Genomic DNA, 21947 nt, shown 5'->3' on the forward strand with positions numbered 1-21947 from the left:
GTACAAGCAGAGTATCATGTTGAGGCACATCGGATACTCTGGCACTCTCATCCAAGGCGGATAACAGCATTTGTTTTGACTACTCCACATCTATCAGACAGAAACATGGGGGGGAGGAAAGATCAGTAAGCCGTTCCAGAGGATGAGCAACACACATGAGTCCGAGAGAAAAACTGAAAAAAAAAACCTAGTTCTCTTCCAGAGCAGGGCTGTGATAATTTAAAGCAGAACTGTGGAACAGATGACTCCAGAGCCGAGTGCTGGAGTCTGAGCTGTTCTCACTGTTGACACTCTGCGTTTGATTGTTGGATTTTTTTGTTATGGTAATGTTTGTTCCGGTATGGCAATGAGAAATCTGCTTGGCACTTTAGAAAGGCCAATTAGACACCATGTCCAAGAAACCAGGACTGATCTGCTGAGATGTGATCTGACTGTACTGGTATTCCGAAACAAGACAGGACAAAAAGAAATGAGGTTGCAGAGACTCCCTGTACTTGTTTTGTTAATGAGCATAAAGTCCCTTGTGTTTCCTTTTCTGCAGAAAAGGTTTTTGAAAACCTTGACCTCAGGGAGAAACTAAAGAGTTTGGCTTTAAAAAGGGAACAGCCTGAGCTAATATAAACCAGACACTTGTTAAGAAGCAAAACACTTCGCTCTCTCTTCCTCCGCTGAAGCATTTACCATTTCAGGATGGAATATTTTAAACGGCTGAATTCTTGATAGTTTCACTACAGCTGCTATGAAGAGAACTGGTAAACCTGGGGTAAGGGATTTTGAAAACTGTCAATAGCAGGGTTATCAATGCGTGCAACGGATGTAAAGATTTTAAGCTGTTTTGCACACCCTGATTGGCTGCATGTCACATTCTAAATGCATTAAATAGATCTGCAAAAATCAAATCTGGCAATTTGGTATGGTTAAACTAACTGATATAGTTTAGTTTTCCTGCTCTGTCCACCGGAAGCTTTCAAATAATCCTTATCTTCACCCTGAACGTGTTTCATTCGTTTTCCTGTCCTCTACGGGACAAGGAGATAAGAACATAAGAATAGCTACAAACGAGAGGAGGCCACTTGGGAGTTTGGTTGTTAGTAGTTAATTGAGCCACGAATCTTAGCCAACTGTTTCTTGAAATAAGCCAGGGTTTCAGCTTCAAACACATGGCTGGGTAACTTGCTCCATACTCCCACCACCCTTTGGGTAAAGAAGTGCCTCCTGTGCTCAGGTTTAAAAGCACTTCCACATTGGCGTGGTTTCAGCTTGTGCCCTCTGGTTCGTGTTCAAGTGAATAAAACGTCAAGCCCTTGGCGAGGTTTTGGAGGCAGAGAGGTGGCTGTGTGTAATGCACAGAGACAGTGCCTTTTCAGGCAGCCTCCCAGTCTGGCAGCGAATGTGCAAGCAGAGCTGTGTTTCTGAAGTGCAGCGTGGAAGGACAGGCCTGCTCGTCTCCTTCAGGGGAGCAGTGCCCACAGCCCCAAAACTGCATCACAGAACCCCAGCGCCTTTCTCAGCGCATGACTTCAAGGGCTGTTCTAAGGGTGGTGCCTTACTGGGGGACTTTAAAATATTACTAACATAACTGCTGCCTCAGCAGGTTTAACATCCTATGTGTATTTTTTTGCTTTTCGAGGTCAGTTTTCGTATTATTTATAAATTGCCGCAAGGCGCTGCAGCAACGTCTTGCAGCAGGAAGCAGATACTGCTGCAGCATCAGACTCCCAGCCTTCTGCCTCCTGCAGCCGGCCGAGGAATCTGCATGTCCTGTGCTGTAATAACCATCGTCTTAATTGTATATAGTGCCTTTCATGCAGTGATACAGTACATCTTTTCAAGGGGCTTTTCAGTAAAGGTCCATTTAAAATATTTAGATAGTAATCACGCAATAGTAATAAAAGTCAAAAGAATAAGTCGCAGGTTTAAAGGCTGGTGTATAACATTAGGTGTTAAAGCAGGATTTTAAAGTGCTGGCTGACCTGCAGCATCTATGATGGGCTGTGACAGCTTTGGGAAGTGAAAGAAGGCCTACAAGTACAAATGCCATGAGGCTGTATGCGGAGGTAACAGTTTACTGATGTAGCAAGGAGAAAACTCAGATCTTTAAAGTGAAGTATCGGCATTTCATTCCGAGACTCACCAGGAGCCAGTGCAAGGCAACTAAAACAGGAGAAATGTCCTCTTACATTTTAGCTTTAATTAGGATCCGAGAAGCTAAGTTCCAACCTTTGCAACCTGTGAAAAACACACCAGCAAGCAATGATTTCAATAACTGAGCCAAGAACAAACAAATGCACGCATTAGCGTCTCCACTTCAGATTGGGAACTCAAAGAGCAGATGAAAGCGTAAGACTTGCATCAAAGATGACACCAAGTTTTCCGACCTGAGTCAGAGGGTGGTAAAACTAAAGATGACGCATTTGTGAAGTTGATAAGGAGAACCTGTCCGCATGACCTGCATAGCTGATCTTCTTAAAGTTTAGCCATAAAAGCTTTTTTAATTGAAAATGTTTTTAAAAACTTTCTGAAGTTTTTTTAAAAGCGGTGTGACAAAGGACTTGTTGAATGATGTTAGGTTTTATATGAACATTAGTTTGGGTGTTATTAGCCTAAAGATGAAGACTGATTTTGTACCTGTGATGAGTCTAACCCTAACGTTAACATAGAGATACTTAAATGAATGGGGCCAAAAGCAGAGGCCTGGAGCAAGCCAGATGTGACCGAGTTTGTCAAAAAGGAACAATGACCAATTTGAAACTAAACTGTTTTCCATCATTTAAATAAGATTTGCACCTTGGCACTGCAGTTCCAGTAACAGCAACAGCCCTTTCTAACCTGTTGAGCAAGATGCTATGATCAGCTGTGTAAAAGGCAGCCTGAAGTACATCAGGACAAAAATAGATTAAAAAATCAGTCGGCTAAAATCGTTAGTCTTTGTAACTCTAACTAGAGCTGTTTCAGTACTGTGCATCAAGCTGAGTCCAGGTTTAATATGGTTTGTACATTTTATCTGCAGATTAATAATCTTGGAACTGAACAGCAACAGCCTCAAGAACCTTTGCTGAAAATGGTCAGCAAGATAGTGACTGAAAATTGAGTTTACTGGTTGAGTCTTTGTGCATTTTTCACGAAGGGATAGTAACTTCGTTAAAGGCAGACAGTGTAATTCCAGATCTTAATTCATAAATGAAGTAATGAGTACTGTAACCCCCTTTGAGACACTCCTGCAGAGATTCAAATATTTTATATATTTAAATCAATCACCACAAAAAAGGTTTAGAGAGCGTTACATTTTCATGGCATCTGATAATTGATATTGGAAACGTGTTGCCAAGACTCTTAGCACAGTATATGGAATTGCGATTTAATTTAATTGCACCTGCCACATTATAACTTGGATTGTGTGTATGATTTTTAATAATTGTGCTGAAGACTCCTGCTGCTTGCCTGAGCTGGACAGTGATGGAGCAGCAATCAGTGATACTGCTATTGTATTTGAGGCATATGGTTGCTGAGCTTCAGTGTTCGGCACTGTTCATCAAGTCTGGTGCTCCTCATTTAGCATGGCACTGCATTAACAGTCTGTAAACATTCAGGAGATATTTGACATGGAAGTTGATGACAGCCGCCTTTAGACACAACAGCTACAGCTAGCAATGGAATGTAAATTCTGTGCTGGTTTCTTACGTGCAACAAATCTTTCAACACTTCTAAAAAATGGATGGGCTTCCTAGAGTTAATGAAATGTCTTTAGTTTGACAGGGAGCCCAATTCAAAGGGAGATTGTCTCATTGAAATGAAATGAGATGTTAATTCTGTTGACTCAGTTTTAGGGCAGTATAGGATTAATATGATTGTATACAGTCATTCCCTGGGGGCCCTGATAAGAGGAGAAACTGTTTGAGAAAACTGCAAAGCAGAATAAGGGGTGGGCTGCAGACAGAGAGACCGTTTTTATGTTGTTGAGAACCCTGAGAGTGCTGCAAAAGTAGTAGCACAAACTGTTGGTCTCTTTCATGTCTTAAATTGGATACAAGAACCAAAATTGATTCCAACAGGCCAAGCATAGCTTGCTCACATTCCGCTGAATCACCTTTACTAATATTACCTTTGACCCTGCCTCTGGACACTGTGCAACCATTTGTTTGCTTTAAGATCACAATTTAATAGCAACTGAATCCAGACATGATCTGTTTCTGCAGCGTAACCTCCCCCTTCTGGAAGGTTGCTGCCGTTCTGCGGAGCTGGTCTTGGTTCAGTATTTTAACTGCATCGGGGACAGTGGCTGTAGTCATCTCTTCTCAGGCCAGCTGTTAAAAATAGGGCTTCAGTGGCAGTTCTCGGGTCTCCTGAGTGTGAAAGCCAAGCACAGATTTCCTTACAGCCACCTTCAAGAACTAGGAAGTGAACCACCTAACAAACACAGGTGCTGACACGGGCTGCAGTGGGCCTACTCATCTTCCAAAGCCACCCAGCCTGGAGACCCTTTGTCTCTTGCCAGTCCTGATCATATCCAGACAGGCCTTGGGTCTGCAGTCGATGCAAGAGAACAAACTCTAGCGGTTGTCATTGTGTCACCACCACCATTCACGGACTTCAGCTTACTGGTCAGGCCTCTGCACTCATAACTGGAAGGCTGTGGGAAGGGTGGGTGAGACACTGCAGATGTACCCTTGAGCAAGGTGCTGTGCTCAGATTCAGAAAAATACCCAGCTGTACAAACAGGTACAAATGTAAATTGCTTTAGATGAAAGCAAATAAATAAGTAATAAACACGCCAGTTTTAAGAGCCTATCAACAGCTGTTTTTATTTTCATAGGTTTGGCTTGAATCAAAAAATGACCTAGAGTGGGTCCACATTGTACAAGGACTTGAAAGGCAAAAAGCTGCCAGAGACTCTGCTGTCAGAGGATCTGTAAAACATTCTGGCAGACTTGCTGCGCTGAGCCATTTTTGACAGTCATTAGTATTTAGTTACTAAAGAGCTGAGATCCAAGAGGTCGCATTTCAAGCCCCTGGCTACATCTTAATGTCTAAACAGCACATGGGGTGGAATTTCTTGCTACACAGGATGTAAATACCAGTACTGGCTGCTGACTTCCGAGTCAGTGGGGGCACAATTACAGTCGATTGGGACTGGGAGAAAGCAGCTGAATTGGAAAAAAAATTGAAATCTGTCTTTTCAATCTAGAGCTAAGAAGAGGGTTTTTTAAGAGCAGAGCAGCCTAGCGTTGTATAGTCATAACTCCACAAAATCTGTCTGTTGGATGTATGTGGGGACACTGATCCTATCTGTTAAGCCAGGTTTTCTATTAATGTCTATTTTCAGCCCGGTTGTCTTTATTGATGTCTTTAAAATTTAAAAATATGATACCAAAGTAATAATTTAATAATTTTAAACATGTCAAGTAATTAGTTTTTCTGCTTGCCATGTATCTTTAAGGTACAAATCAGAAAAAAATTGCATTTTGGCCACATCTGCATGATCGTATGTTTTATTAGATTGAATTACAACTTGTTTTCTTAAGTTCCGTGGGGAGCTATGTCAGTGTGCGTTGGTTGGGAAGGAACAGGTAAAGGTTGATTCCCAGCAGGGAGGTCGAAGGAGTTATTTCTCCATCTGCTTCAGCACGGAATTAACCTTTACATTTTCCTTGGGAAGATTTTCATTTCTCACTAGTTACCTTGGTGCATATATTTTCCATCTCCTCTATCCTAGCAAAGGGATCTTCAGTAGACAGATTACAACATGCGCCTCCGCCAGGACTGCAGATAATGCAGACACTACTGTTGTACCTTGAGTCAGGCTCTGTACGCCAGCAGCTCTGGTCCACCAAGCTGTATAAGTGGGGCTCAGTTTTGTTAAGGGGTCATCCCCGCTACGAAGCTACAACATCAGTGTCCGCAGCAGGGAGCTTAACCCACAACCCCTCAGGCATGAGTCCAGATATGTGCCCCCATAATAACAGCAGTAGTTAATGAGAATTCCTTGCATTTATATACTGTAGCGCTTTTCATCTCAAAGACTCGCTTCACCCACCACAAAGTGCCGCCCCACCTGGGCGCCTCATCACAGCCGTCATGAGGCAGCAGCCCCACTGCCCAGCAGACCAGGCTGGGACGTGTGCAGCCGCCTCACTGATTGCACTGGGGAGGGAATTCAGGGAGCCCAGAACGGAATGAAGCCAGGAAACTGGGGCGACTCCTCTCCTGTTGAGGACAGTGCTAATGGTCAAGTACTCAACTGCCTGGTTTAACGTCTCCGTGTCTCCTGTTGCTGTGCCAGGACAGACTCCCAGTATGATGGTGGTGACATTATTCTAGGAAGGCCCTGCTTTCCTGACCCCTTTCAGAGCCTCCTCTGGCAAACACCACAGGTTCTGAACACTTGCTAATAGTGTCCATGTGGTAGATCATTTATGTGTGAGGTCCACTCATTGAATATATATGAGCAAGCACATATTGTAGATTGGTTTAGAAATATCACAGCAAGTATCCAAAACAGTCCTGTAAATTTCTTTGATATTGTATAACAAGCTGCTGTAAAACTGCTGTAAAACATACTTTATGTAAGTATTCTCAAAGGTAATATAAAGTAATAAACAGATGCATGCGTCTGTAAACATAACCATAATGTGATTAGTTAGTCCTAAATTATGCAAAATAATGAGGGCTTTGCTCCCTTGTGGATATCACATAATAAACCAAAAAATGGTACGGCAATGTTAATCTGGCATTCCTCTGACATGTTCCAGTGGGGTTACATAAAAAATGAAATACGTACAGAACAAAAGAACTATTCGATTTTATTGCCCCTGTACTCTGTTGTTGTTCAGGAATAATGGAACATGTTTTTGGGGGTCCACAGCAAGCTCTTATGTCTACACCACACGTAGCATTTCTAATCTGTTTAAACGCCTCTGTGATAAGGCCTCTTGCACGTGACCTGCAAAGGCTCTTGGGGCAGTGGAGGTGTTGAATTTGGATTTGGCTGTTGCCTTCAGGGTAGAAACGCCTGCACTGCCTGCTCCTTGACCTTGCACTTGCAACAGTAATGCAGGGTGTGCTCTTTGATCCTCTGGCTCCTCACTCCAGATAGTTGTGCTATGGGTCTACAAGTATGGCATCACAAATGTTGGGCATTATTTTAGTGTACCGCCTCCGTCCTACAGGCAGGCTCTGGCTAAACAGGCTAGAATTCACCTTCAGTTTCATTGCTTTGGCTGAATAACGTGCTCTCTCTCTCAGCGCCTGTGGACAGTTGTGTTGATGATGTTCATGGTAGGAGTGAGGCTGCAAGGTCTGCTTGTGCGGTTTTCCACAGGCGTGTTTACACAGCTTTTTTTGGGAGGGAGCAGATTAAAGGGGAATTCTGTGGCAGTGACTTGGCTTACCCAGCTACAGGTTTCCCAGCCTGTAAACACGGACTTGTCAAACTCCAGTGAAATCCGGCTGCAGTTAAGAATCTGTTTTCAGCTTCTGCACACGTGGGAAGCAGTGAGGTTGACGACCTGACTTCGGTGTTATCAAATTCAAACACTACCGTTCACGAGCCAGTCTAACCTTCAACTCGGGAAACACGGGGTTATGCTGAACTACAGTAAGTCTTTGTAAAACAACACTTCCTTATTATCGACACATGATTTCAGTCCCATTTTTAATGCAGGAACTGGAGAAAAGTACAGCAGTACAATTATTGAACTCCCTCTCAACGTGGAAGAATATACTGCTATTCAATATCTCGGCAAAATAATTTTACTATCAGTCACAGCCCCTGAGAAAGTCAAGTGCCTCTTTACTCTTTCTGTCTCCTCCAGGAAGCGAAATGGAGGACAGGCCTTCTGTTCCCAAGAGGCTCAACTGAAATACTCGATGCAGAAAGACTCATCCCCTTTCACTGTACTGCACACAGATTGCATCCGCACCAGCATGTTAAGTTGTCATGAAAAAAGGTTAGAAATATTTTAGGCCCTGCTTTTCAATGTTTTGAAAGAAAACGGTTACTATTTGTTAAACAAAGAAGATGAGGCTCCCCTTATCACTATGTACCCCCAAGCCAGCGCCAGCATTATAATTCAAAGTCTCGTAATGCAAATCATTCTTTTAATTACAGGTTCCACCTACATCATGTGAGCTCTATTTAAATATCAAAACAAATGTCCTTCACTAGTGTTGCAAGCTTCTGCAAGATGCCAATGCCAACTTGCAGTGAAGAATCCAGCTTCTAGGTGTTTGTTTCCAGCTCTCTGCCTCGCAGTGTGAGAAGTAATTAAGGCTACTTTCTGGGTTGCAGCCAGTGTTCCATCTACCTAGTGCCTAATATAATAAGATACAGCACAGCTATGGGCTGTGAAAAACAAAAGGCAAAACAGATACCGATACCAGCTGTGTACAATGCCAAAAATAAAAAAGATAAATAAAATACGCAATGCTGAAATCATCCAGCCTTGACAACACATTTTGACAGAGGTGTTGGATCGTGTCAGTGTTCTGCTGTATATATTTAAAAGGCTTGATGGACTATACTGGGCTCTGGTCCAACATAAAACAAAAGAAACTGAACACAACAAATTGACAACCTTTTCCATTCCAGGGAGTTTAATAATAGCTCACACTCTGGACTTCTGCAGAAAGCAATACTTTGGAAACTTGTGGGATTCATCAGTGACATACTGTAGGACACTCACCGGGAATCTTTATCTGTACAATTAAAGGGTTTGGGGGAAAGATTCAATATCTAGTGTGTGGTTTTTCATGCTGTCATTTACTAGTAATGGAATATTCTGAAAGAACTGATTACACGTTCATTGATTTTATTATTCATTGATTTGTTGACAGTCAACCTGTTCTCATCGATTTGCAGGAAAGCACTCCAGTACTGGCAGGAGAGAACATTTTCAGGCAAGGGATCTGAACCTGAGAACTGGTGCCGAGCTCTAAGGTAAGCACTCATAATTACAAAGGGGGGTGAGAGTCTGTGTGTGCGATTCCTGCTGGCAACATTCCTCGTTTTCATTCGTGCTGGAGGAGCGAGGGGTGTGAGCAGCGTCTGTCCAGCCACATCCGGCCGACTCGTTCAATACGACCGGCCGCCAGGTGAGCAGCTCGGGCGAAACGCTCCGCTCGGCCGACCTGGCCGCACGGCCCACCACTCCTGTGGCAAACAGCGGGCGCGGCCACTTCCTTCACACTCTCAGCTGGCCAAAGCTAAATGCTGCTGTATGCACCTGCCTGGGCATGATTCCACCCCATCGCATCCCACCCGACAGAGTGATCACTCCTCTTTTTCCTGCCTGTGTCCTGTGTGCTCTACAGGACCCTAAAGGGTAGCTCCACATCCCTTCCCTCTATCTCTGCCGCCCCCTCCATAAAGAATAAGGCTTCCGGCGGTGCCCATGGGAAAGCACAGTACAATTCCGAACTGCATCGCCATCTTTATCCCAGAGAGAAAGCGAGCTGCGGTCAATGTAGCACAGTTCCTGGGAATTCTGGATCTGCTTTCCTCACAGGGATACCACTGAGCTGGCAGGTGTTACACTCACTATCCCATTGGCCTGTGTGACTCAGAGATACAGTAATTTGCATCAAGTGGAAAGAAATGTTACACTGTTCGTCAGATGCAAAATATGTAGCTGGGCCGCGGTAGGTTCAATATCTTATTACATCCCTTCCAGAGTCCACGGATTTCTGTCGCTTAGGGAATCAAATACAGTTTCAGTGATCATGTCTGCATCTGTACGGAAAGGGTCAGCAGTGTGGCAGAGGTCAGGGGTCTAGAGGTGCAGCAGGAAGGCTGCGGGTTCTAATCCCAGGTGAGACACTGCTGTTGTACCTTTCAGCTAAACCTGCAGTGTCCCAGTAGAAACTCCAGCTGTATAAATGGGTGCCAATATAAGCCTCTTTGAATAAAAACATTAGACAAATAAATAAGTAGTTAGTTCAGACCTAGTGGTCACCGAAGGTATTTGCCATCTGTGTGCTTGTGCTTTTAAAGAGTCCTAAAATGCTCCTTTTACTCCTGAGAGAGACGATAGCTGAGGTGCGAGATGTTACTGAATTTCCCGGAAAACGGCGTTTGGTCTCCGTAGGTTTTCCCAAACTTCACAAAATTTTTCAATCAATTAGCTCAAAGCCCTGCCTTGTTATTGTCAGTCAGTGAGACTCTTTTGCACTTGTAATTAAGTAACAAATGAGCTGCACTTCAATTCTCATTTCACAGATATCTCATCCAGCCAAGAAATACCAAAGGGAACCTTAAGCTTATTTTGTGAAGTATTTACTGTTAACTAGACCGTGTCCCCGTGCTTCGAGAATTGCACAGAAATTTCATTACCATTAAAATCAGATAACTTGAGCAACATGATGAATGCCCTAGTCAAAACCGTAACTTCTATTGTTTCCGTTCTCTACCGGATTACAAGGGAAACAGCCAGCAGTGTGCATCTGTACAGTGACCCTAGTGTGCACCGCTTGGACAGGATCGTAGGTAGAATATGCTGTCATCTAAGTCGAAACATACTGGTAGGAAAACATCTTGGTGCTCCTCTGTGTTGTTTAGCAGTGCTAATCTGTTTGCTCCACCAGTGCAGCACGAAGCTGACACACTCCCACTCTGAAGGGCTAAAGCCTTTATGATAAACGGAAAGATGATTACTTCACCCTCCCTTGTCTCTCCAGCGGGTGCAGCTTCTGCTTCTGGCCACACAATGACAGTGGGGGAAACTGCTAGCGGCCAGGGCAGCTCCAGGTGTAATTGCTCCAGCAGAGGCTCATAATAAACTCAATGTTTATTTCCACTTTATCTGTTCAGCGTTACAGCTCTGCAGGTCTGCTGCATCAGCCCTTGTTTTAGCCATTATTTTTTATTAAATGAAACCATTCCAACTCTACCCTTTTCAGTTCGCCTAATCGATCTTGCCCCGGGCTCTGGGCTTTGCCTTAACAACGCCAGCATGCGCTCCGAGCCGGAGGGGGAATGTGGGGACACTGGCCGCCCCGTGATTTCCATGCAGCGCCGTGACCCGCGACCCGTGCTCCCCGACTGGGCTGTTCTGACCCAGCCGGTCTCTGGAGCGGGACCGCGCAGGGATCGACGCCCTGTCCCTTTCACGGGTCAGAACTCAGCTTCTGCAGAACCCTGATCCGAACCCCACCAGGCCGTGCTGCCTCGGCTACAGCAGCATTTTCAAACACTTCAGCTGCTTCCGCGATCGGAATCACACTAGGATCCGCGATTTACTTTTCTCCTAGGATCTGGAACACAGAGCGCCTAGTGTTTAGTGAAAGAATGAAGAGGAAACTAAGTTTCTATTTTCAGCCTTTACGCTATTTCAAGAAAAACTAAACATCCATCTTCCCTTGGAGCTAGATTTGCGTGTGCATGTGTTACAGTGAAACCACCCTCTATATTTTAACTTATAACTGTGTCAGACGTAAAGACTTAAAGTTAGGAATAAATCCTAGAATATATTAAAAATTAGCTTTTAAAACTGAATATAAAAACTGCTTATTTCGGAATTACATTGGGATTAGAAGGCTCAGGAGGTTAACGGATGAAAATGGCTTGCAAATGTTTTTCCTTCCTTAGAGAAACATAATAAAGGAAAAGAAACAAGTTCTAAATAATTATTTGACTATTATTGAGATATCAGGGATTTTTTTTTGATTTGGGAAAACTCTTCAATTAAAAACCAGCTGCTTAAAGTTGTAGGCATTATGGTTCACAGATATCCCCAGGACAGGATTCCACATCTTTAATTAAAATGTACGTTTGGAAATGTTAATTAAAAACTGCGCTGTGGGTATTGCCGAACTTATAAGATCAAACGAAAAAGAGTATTGTTTTTGCTAAACGTTTGTGAATTTTATTAGGTCTACCACACAATAAAAAGAGCAGAAGTTTGTATAAGAAGAGAGAAAGCTTTTTCTATATGTTATTTATGGGATTATGTGTTCAAATATATCTTACTGTTATTATTGAAAGTCCCAAATCATTTTGAAAAATGATCAAGATACTGATCTTATTGCCGAAGACCCGGTATTATTTAATTTGTGAATTCTGTGCTGAGATTTCAGTGAAGTATCTCAGACACTGTTTTGGCCTGACTCTCTGTGACATTGGGGTGCTCTGAAAAGGTCATGTCCTAATCACAGCCACAGGGGAATGTCATCATCGGAGTGCCTAATTCCGTAGGCCTCCCAGACCCGCATCACCACTGAGCAGGAACATCAATAATTCACACCGGACTTAATGGGTTTTCACTTACTTCATGGGTTTGAAGAGCGCTTGTCCGTAGTTCTGGAATGTCATGATGAGTTTCAACTGTGTACCACCTGATTTCATAGCTGTCAGGAATAAAAAAGGGAGAATTCGGAATCATTTCCCAGTGCAGCACTCAGTGTAGGACTCACAAATGTACACACACCAGAATATTTGCGCTTACCCCGAATGCAACATGCACTTACACAACATGAATACCTTTCTACATGGGCCTTGCATTTGTGGAGATAAAGCCATGACACTCAGGTCTATACATGTTCCTGGACCCTTACAGTCATCAGACGCCGATGAGCTCAGCCAAAACAAACCTTTATAAACCAGGAATTCAAGAGCTCCAGCGACAGTAACACTTTTCAGAATGAACAGCGAAACACAAACCAGAGGGCACAAGCGCAAACTAGCATGTAAAACCAACAAACATGGGGGGCTTCTTTACCCAAAGAGATGAGCTTGGCTTCATTCAAGAACCGGCTGGATGAGACACTTGGATCAATTAATTTCTGACAACCAACAGCCTAGATGGGCCAAATAGCCTCCTATCGTTTGTAAATGGCCTTATGTTTTTATGACAGCTAGTGCCTCTATTCCTGTGTTATCTGGAGCTGCGTTCTGACAATGTCTAGCTGAAGTCTGGGCGAATTAAATCACAATATGGTAGCTCTATAATCAATTAAGTGTAAGCTACAGTGTAGAAGGACTAAAAAGAGAGTGGCGAAACCTTGAAATGGAGCAGTGACTTATGTCTGGCTTTTGGCATAGGGTTACTACTGACAAGCCTCTCCTTTTCACAAAGACATTAATAAAAGCAGCGCTTTTTGACAAATAGTATCGCCTCTAGCTGGCAGGCACAGCTGGTCCACTACACACTTCCTTGTCCCCTGCAAAAAAAGGTTTTGATAATCACAGTTTAAAACTTGATTTGAGATTAAAAATAGATTAAAGTGAAAACTACCACATAGTGAACAGAATGAAGTACATATCTTGGCACAGTAAATGTAAGGGGAGTTATTAAAAGGAACCTTGGCCTTATTTTGATGTTGGTTCTGTGGTGCTTGTGGAAGCCCACAGAACTCTATTTAAAACTCCTCAAGCTCTTGATGACTGCAGATTTATTTCCTACACATCTGCTTGTTCACAGTGACGATGGGATTATCTTTTGGTGCACCATGCAGAGCACCCCTCCTCTGATATTTTAAAATCAAGAGGATTTTAGCAAAGGATTACCAAAATGCAGCAGAGAAGAAACTGGTACAGTCAAGCCAAGTACATGCAGAGAACAGTAGAAACGAGTGGGAAAAGACCATCTTGAATCGGGTGGATGAGCCCATCAGGGTTTGTGTCCTCCTTGTGTTTGTGTGGGTTTCCTCCAGGTACTGGGAGTTGAACTAGTTTCTGGGAAAACTGGCCCTGGTTTGAGTGTGGGTGTCTGTGTGTGCCTTGCGATGAACTAGCGTCCTGTCCAGGGTGTATCCTGCTTTGCGCACAGGGCTTGCTGGGGTAGGCTCAGGCTCTCCCATGATCCTATACTGGATGAAGCTGTTCAGGAAATGGAGGGGAGGATGGAGCCCATCAGTCTGTTCTGAGCTATGTAGACACTGTGTAAAACGTTCTCTATAGGGCACTGCAAATGTTGACAGTGTAATTAAAAATTATATCACACTATCTTAATTTTCACTAGAAAAACTGAAAATGAACACATCCATGAAAAATAAAATGATCTCATGAGTATAGTAAGCATTACAAAAGACGGACTAGCACACAGTCTTAACTTTTATTTTGCCCATTATTTCAGGAATGATTCAAGCAGAATTCAAGGACGTTTACAGTAATTTCTGGGCTGTTTGTGTTCAGTGCAAACAAAATGATTTCCATGTTACCACATTTAAATGTTTATCCCTTCCTTTTTCTGTCTGCATGGTTGGGGACATTTCCAGAAATGAATCGGATAAGATTTCCTTGGAAAGGCTCCAGAAAGGTTTTTTTTCCCTTTACAATTCTAGCAATTTTTCCACTAACTTCATTCACTTAAACAAAGTCTTACTTTGTCAAACATTTTTAACAGAGAAAAATATTTACACACCATGTAGCTAGGGTAGAAAACAAGACAGAAACACATTATATACTTGAAAAATTGTCTTTAAAACAGAAGAAAATAAAAAGGCTTTGTGGGAAGAAATAGCATTTTAGTTGACTCTGTTATCCAGACCATTTATATCAGTGAGTGTTTATTTATGCAGCTATTCAAACAAACTAGTAAGAGGCACTTTCCTTGTTTAAATCCCCCTTTCTTTGTACTGTACCTTAGTACCAGAAACCATGTCTTTCTTTTTCATCGTGCATCGTTTAGTAAAACCGTAATTCAGAAGGAGTCGCTTCTCCGGCTCATCTCTGCGTCTGTGCTTGCCTGACAGGTGCATTCCAATTAATTTTTTTACGATACCAGCATTCGTGATCATGGAGGAAAAACCCACCCCTTTCCGTGTCAGAAAAGAAAAACCTGACAAGCAAGGCTGATACTGTTGAAAGCTCTTTAATTTTGCAAGAGCAGTCATGACCTACAGCAGCTTTAGTGCTTATGGAAGCACTGTAGCCTCCTGGGAAAGGCTTCTGAAAGAGGAGTGTCCAGAACTGGGCCTCTCCAGTCGGTGACAGTGCACCTGAGGTGGAACAAAGCAGATTATTCCACGTGAAAATCAGGATTCGTGGAGGAGCTGCAAAACACACGTGTGCCGTCCTGACAGAATAAAACGAGCACGTTTGTCATGTGTGACACAGGACACCTGTTTAATGTTGGTGCGAGGGCTCTTCAAATATTTCAGGCAGGTCCGAAAGAGGATGTGATTGCGTTTCAGAGTATAATCCCATATTTATTGAGCAACGTGAGCCAGGGAGGTAAAACTGGGTGATAAAAACATGTGTCCACATATTGTATCCAATTGTGAATATCGGAAGATGCTTCAAATTTGTAAGTGTGTGTTTAGAGGGTGGGTGTCACCTGCACCCTTTTACCCTCAGAGTATTAATTAATTTTACTGACCCTTCCACTGGAAGCCACCTTGTGAGTAAAGCACTTTACTCAACAGCAGCATCCCATCTGGGAATTGAACCCACAGCCTTCCTGTCACAAGTCCAGACCGTAACCACTGCTCCACTATTCTCACTTTCAAATCCCTTATCAGCTTGCACCTTACCAGATTTGGTCTGATGTCAGATCTAAATTAGGGTCTTGATAAAGGCACCACGTACTTCTCAGACAATAGCTTTAGTCTACACAGCCATTATTATGCAAATACTCTGTTCTGTGACCGTTTTCAGCACCTTATAACGCATGACTCAAAATCTGTCTGCTATTAGTTGTGTTATAATAGCACGTTTTGTTCCAGGGTGTTTTTGTTAAGGAGAATAGGGTGCAATTTATTTTCCACAAATACCTTCAAAATAGGAACAAAAACATATAATCTGAAGTGCTATTTGTGGATCTCCTGCCAAGGCTTAAAGAGCACATCGCCATCTCCTGACCCATTTTGGTCAGTTTCTACTCCCACCTGCAAAAACAATTTAATTTTTGGATGATGAAATATTTCATCCATCTGCTGTTTTAGAGATGTTTTAAATTGTGCAGGGACAGGGATGTGGCAGATTAAGTTTGATCTCCATGTTCAGTACGTCATGCAGTCCCGTGTAAAAAATCTTCACAAATGACTGGATTAATTCCTGAATTCACATGCCTACAGGGGACATGGACACCCCTCCTTCCTTCTTCATTCATCCAGAAGTGCTGAATGGATTTCATACTACATCTAAATGCCTACAGCAGCTCCAGTTTAAAGCCTTGTTTCACACAAATGTCACGACTCCTCTCCCTCGTTTCTTTTTGTGACTGAAAAGCAGGGGGGGGGGGGACTCACCCTCTGGGCAGGGGCCTAATGAGTTCACTAAAACTGTCTTTAGAGGCACTGTCCTGCGAGACGGGATCTCCCACACGCCCTCTGCCAAGTCGACCGCAGGAGAAGCTTTGAGCTCAGAGAAAGGGTGAGAACAAAAGAAGGTGGGATTTTCCTAAGAAACGCGGGTCTAGGAAGTGTCCAGAAGAAAATAAACCAACACCCTATTTCATTTGGTTTTAACGAGGAGGCTGTGCACTCTCAAAAATTCAGCCTGACACGTGCAAATAACATAGAGACTAAAACACTGAATGAGTTGCGCAACAATCTCCCCTCTACGTGGCTGAGTTTCAGTCTTCCCATTTGTAGGAGGACTCTTCATTTACTCATGGACACTGGACATACAGGTGGTATACCCAGTTTCTGAACTGACCGCTCAGTCCTGTAAGTCTCGTAAAATGTTAGATTGCTGCACGTCTCTGATTGAGAATGATTTGTGATTTTTGCTTTGTGACTGAAATGATTTTTTTCCAAGGAGAGTGAGATAATTATTAGAAGGTAAAATCTTCTCGGGACCTCTTTTTGATCTTTACAGCAAGCACCGGGATGCTGTATGTGCAGACAGTATGAAAGTGGAATACTTTTCCACTGGGGTGGACAGAATGGGCCAGCAGGCCTCAGCTTGGCCTTTCCTTACTCAAGTGGCTTTCAGTCGGTATAATTTAATACCATCAAGTCCTTCTTTATAATCAACAGGAGCTTCTGTTCATCGGTAACCTCAGCAGAAGGGCTATGATTTCTCAAGGCCACATTTTTTAGCCCTAATGCAATTATTTCTTTGTGCCTTGCTTGTTCAGAAGGTGGAAAGACCCAGCAGTCCCTTGGCCACAGCAGTACACAGTACTACTGCTCACGCTATCGGACGAATGGCTCACAAACGCAGCTCCCCGCAGCAGGTGGACTTACCCACACTGGTGATCCTCTGAGAGACGAGGTCCTTCAGCAAGGAATCGATGACGGGGTTATGTCTGGAGTACAGTTCGTATCGATTAATCCCAATGTGGAACTTGAGCCAGTTGGGGTACGCGTCCGCAGAGGGCTCCCCAGTTGGGGTGTACTCCTCTTCATTCCCTTCGCTGTGCCTGAAGGAATTGGAAATAGAGAAACGATGTACTGAAGCAGCACACGGGGCGTGACGGCCGGATAGCGCACAGCAGGCAAGCGCTCAGGTATCACGGCACTCAGATGTGACTTTACCAGGTTCTAACGCAAGCACACAATGCAGTCTGTCTGAAATTGTGTGTTACCATTCTTCACCCCTTACCAGTTCCAGCTATTGTGCACCACTTTTTTTATCACAGCTTAATCTGAAGTTATCAATCACACTGCCCTGCAGAGCAAAAGGACTACCAATTCTGTTTTCTGTAGTTCTGTTTCTGTGACTGAATACCCGCACTACCTACTGTACGGTAGCCCTATACTTTCGGATATGGTTAAGCGATTTCCCTCCAGTGAATATGCAATGCTGACTAAAATGTGCAAGGTTGCAGTATTGCAGTCACAAAGTTATTCACCTGGGAGGACACTGGATTGCTTATACACTTTAAATGCTGTGAGCTAAAGAAAATTGAAGGCTTGCTTTTAGTAATATGTACTTCCAAAACCACAGGACCGTCTTACCAGCAACAACTGTGTTTGTCAAGGCTGAATGATGGCTGTGCATAAAAATATTGAACAGTACATGTCCAAATTCAAGCCCCGTGTTATAAATGGTTCTGCAACATTGCATAACTTTCTAATGGCACATGCTTCTGCTCTGGTATTGACATTTTTCTGTTGTTTTCTTTACATATACAGTATGTGTGCAGTTAGTCTAATTTAAGATTTTTTTAAAAAGCCATGCAATAGTCATTCTAAACACCAAGTGAGCTTTGGACTGTGTAAACAGATTACAGGCTGGGAGAAGAGAGAGGCCTGGAACTGAGAGAGGAGAGGATCGATTTCACTGATCGTTTTGTGTCAGTTAGCAGTTTAGGACTTTTGAGTGTGTTTAGCAACAAGCTTTTGAAAAAACTCAACATGCATCTCTAGCTCCAAGTTTTCCCCTAACCTTAACCGTAACGGAAATCATACTGTACTTATAACCCTAAATCACAGTCACCCTGCCTAGATTGGTGGAATTTAAGATATTCAGGAACTCCTATTTGAGTTTACAAGGATGGACTGGAAACCTGAAATGAATCAGTTGCTGCTAATTGCAGCTCAGCCTACATTGATATTCTGGGGTACATCTATTTAAAGTTTCGCTGTTAACCCCTTTTCAAATATAACAGCTGTAAACCAGATTAAGAATCAGCAGGCCACTGACAGTGTTCAATCAGTATAACATTAATCTTGTTTTAACTGGATTTAGTTTAATTAAAACATTTTTCTTGCAATAATAGAAATGTCTACACGCTGCAGTACTGTAAAGACCTGTCTTGTGGTGGCAGTAGAAATGAAAGATGAGGGTAAACAATTCAGTGTATTTCACTGTACAGTCTGGTAACGGCACTCCAGGTGTGCCTTAGTGGTTGACCAGTACAGTGGGGTGCGAGGCCCCAGGGGGAATTTCACATGATCACGAGGTTCTCGGCAGCTTGCATCTTGAAATCGTCAAATGACTTTCCCAGCCGAAACTATCCATTTCGTATTAGCGCGATAGACAGATGGCATGAAACTGCATGGTCTCTAGATCATTTTAATAACGAGTTTTGAAAAAGAAACACTGCATTATCCCAGGGCTTCACTAAAACATTTTCGGTTTATTTTTCAGTATTACATACTGCGCCACGCTCGGAAAACACTGAGAGATGTTTCGTAAATATTCAGCAATCGATACCTAGAAACGCATTTGCCTTGAACTCCTGGAGTAGTGTTACCACGATACTTTGTGTCTGCTGGTTCGCGAGTTATTTACAAAGGACGGTGAATTTAAATCGCTGTTTTGAAAATTCCTTTTAACTGTACAATGCGTGCCAGCACCCTGCAATTTAATTTGAAACAGACGGAACAGATGAAGTTTGTGCTCATGTGCACACAACAGCACCCACCCTCAAATCTTGAGTGTTATCATCACCTGCGTTTCGTGTGGTCGACCTGCAAGTTCAAGACTGTACAGGGGTCAGAAACAGCACAGCGTGTCTAGCAAACGGCGTGTGTGTGGACGACTGTCACGATACTTGTGTCTGCTGGTTCGCGATTGTCATGGTGTAAACATGGTGTTTGAGTAATTGTCATCGGCCTTGCTACAGAGAAGAAAACTTCCCACTGTGCCTACAAACAAAACGATCGCTGAAAAAAAACAAACAACAAAACAGCCAGAGCCTATAGTTCTCCGAATGCGTGAAGAGTGGGTCAGCACGTCCCGATGAGTTGAGGTAGAACACTAGTTCTGTCACTGCAGTAAATCCACTGGCCAGCTCAGATGACCGCTCTCGCTTCGCACGGCAACACATGTCACCGCCGCTCACGGCGCCTTCAGGCGCACAAGCCCCCCGACGCGCTCAGGTGCTCCCTCGCCTCTCGCCCACCTGCCCGCCCCTCCTCCTGCGCGTTTCGCTTACCATTCCTGGTTCTCGGCCGCTTTGGGGTTGAACCTGATGTCCGTGTTGACGTTAAACAAGGTGTCGTCTTCCGTGAGCGCCGGCAGCTCCGTTTTGTACAGCGGGTGCTGAAAGAGCGCCGAGAGCCTGGAGGAGACCGGGGCGGGAGCTCCCCTGCCGGCGCCCGGCTCCTGCACGAAGTGTTTCTGGCCGTCGCCCGCCTGCGCCGGCCGCTGCGGCCCCGCCGCCCTGTCCGCCGCGCCGGTGACTTTCTCCAGGGAGTGCGAGGTGAGGTTGGAGCTGGGCTCGTTGCTGAAGTCCTGCAGGATCCGCAGGGTGTGCTTATTAGGCCAGCCCGACTCTGCCCCGGCCCTTGCCCGCTGCTTGCCCCAGCTCTCGGGCTCCTCGCTCGGTCTGTGGGAGCAGGAGCAGCCGCTGTTGCCGGCGCCCGGTCCCGTCGCTCGCTTTTCCAGTTTCGGCAGCAAGTCTATCATGATGTGCATGGTGCACGCAACGAGAAACACCATGAGGATCAGGACTCTGAATTTCCGAAACAGAATCATCTTCTGCAGATTGTTTTATCCTGGTAATTGCTATAGAACGTAATATGTGTATTAAATAATAAATTAAAGTACAACAGTCGTGATTTTTTTTTAAAAATCTGGATGTCAGTTCTTTATTCTGACAAAGCTGAACGTTACCAACATTTGAAGACTCGGATCGGGTTTAGCACAGAAATTTCCTTCGCCGAGTTTAAAAATCCCTCAGCACCGACGTGTGCTTCATTTTCAACAAGAGGCAAAAAAAATAAATTGAACAGAGAGTCGAGTAGCGCGTCCGCTGTCCACTAACACGCACACATACTGTACACAAGCGAATAAAAACACAGAGATTGTGTTCTCAGCCTTCCCGCATAAATCCTACCGCGAATCAAGTCGGCGATACGCCTCGGTCTTGCACATTGTCAATGTCTTGGAAATCGGCGGTCTGGAAATCTGTGCCCAGGTATAAAAGGCGAAACCAGCTCATCCGCGGTGTGGGGATGTGAAGTCTAGGCAGCGACGCTCCATCCCCGGGACGTGCCGACTGCGGTACGGAGGCTGCTTGTCATCACCGGGATAAGCAGCAGACATTGGTCCACACGTCCCTTCTTCAGAGCAAGGAAAACAATCGTCCCTTCGGTGTTCAGTTTGACGTCTTAACGTCTTTCTTTTTTTCAGTTTTCTTTCATTTTATTTCCGGTTCTTCGGTTGCGGCGTCGGTACGGTCCTGCTTATTCTCCCCGTCTGAGCGCCGGTATCCGCCGCGGAGGGGAGGGGGTGAGAGAGAGAGAGAGAAAAAACGATACCGAAACGTTAAAAAATCAAAACACGCAGTTTAAGTGAAAACCAGGAGGTCCGTCCTTCTTCTTCCCAGCCAGACGAGTTCCGCATTTCGTGCCGGACGGAATGGGCATGCTCCAGGAGGCGAGGGGAGAGGACGGGGTCCGGGCAGGTGCGGCTGGAGACCTCACTCACGGCGCTTCAGCTCAGTGGCAGGCTGCTCAAACCCGTGCTCTTGCTGTTTAAGGCTGTGTGGGTGTGTTAAATATTATGATCGGGTCCCTCTGAATCCAGCCTCGCAGAGCGTCATAGGGGAGAGATTGGCTGAAACCAAGCACAGGGAGCGATAGTAACATGAAAAGGCAGCAATAATCCGAGACAGATTTTTTTTTCCGCCTGCTGAAATGATTCCTGCTGCAGCTCCCGTCCGTGCGCGGAGAGGGCGCCTGTCTCCTTCTCGGCGCTGCGCTCGGACACAGGCGGAGAAGCGAAGCTCCCGTTTGCTGGCGCTCTTATCGATGGCGTCAAGTTCTTCCGTCACGTTAATGATGTTTTTCAAGAAAAATGGGAAAAAAAGTTGTGGGAATGTTTCATTTTAAATGTACTAATAATGGGGGTTCATTTAATAATCATCATCATCATCATCATCATAATAATAATAATAATAATAATAATATCACGTACTACCAAACCAATATGCGAGATAAACCCATCTTGCCTGGTCTCTGGTTTGTAATTTTTCTTGTTCTTATTACAGGCCCACAGTAGATGTATCTCTGTGTTTCATGTCGTTTTGATCGTCACACACGTGTTGTGTGCTGAATCCTCCATCGACAGTGCTTGAACGAGTCTGGAGTCCTGGTGGTCTTTAAACGGGAGAGGC

General features: G+C 44.2%; 1 protein-coding gene across 1 annotated transcript in view; it reads right to left on the reverse strand.

Moving 5' to 3' along the window:
- Positions 1 to 21634, reverse strand: part of LOC148818264 (extracellular serine/threonine protein kinase FAM20C-like) — a 52550-nt gene extending 30916 nt beyond the window's left edge. Inside the window, exons 1-3 of the mRNA XM_088936757.1 lie at positions 19764 to 21634; positions 17125 to 17300; positions 12261 to 12339 (exon numbers count right to left, since the gene is read on the reverse strand). Coding sequence (XP_088792883.1) covers positions 12261 to 12339; positions 17125 to 17300; positions 19764 to 20305 — 797 coding nt within the window. The 5' untranslated portion in view covers positions 20306 to 21634. The remainder of the gene's footprint in view (positions 1 to 12260; positions 12340 to 17124; positions 17301 to 19763) is intronic.
- Between the last annotated feature and the right edge of the window lie 313 nt (positions 21635 to 21947).

This window comes from Atractosteus spatula, chromosome 18 (genome assembly GCF_055471065.1).
Source record: "Atractosteus spatula isolate fAtrSpa1 chromosome 18, fAtrSpa1.hap1, whole genome shotgun sequence".
Taxonomy (NCBI): domain Eukaryota; kingdom Metazoa; phylum Chordata; class Actinopteri; order Semionotiformes; family Lepisosteidae; genus Atractosteus; species Atractosteus spatula.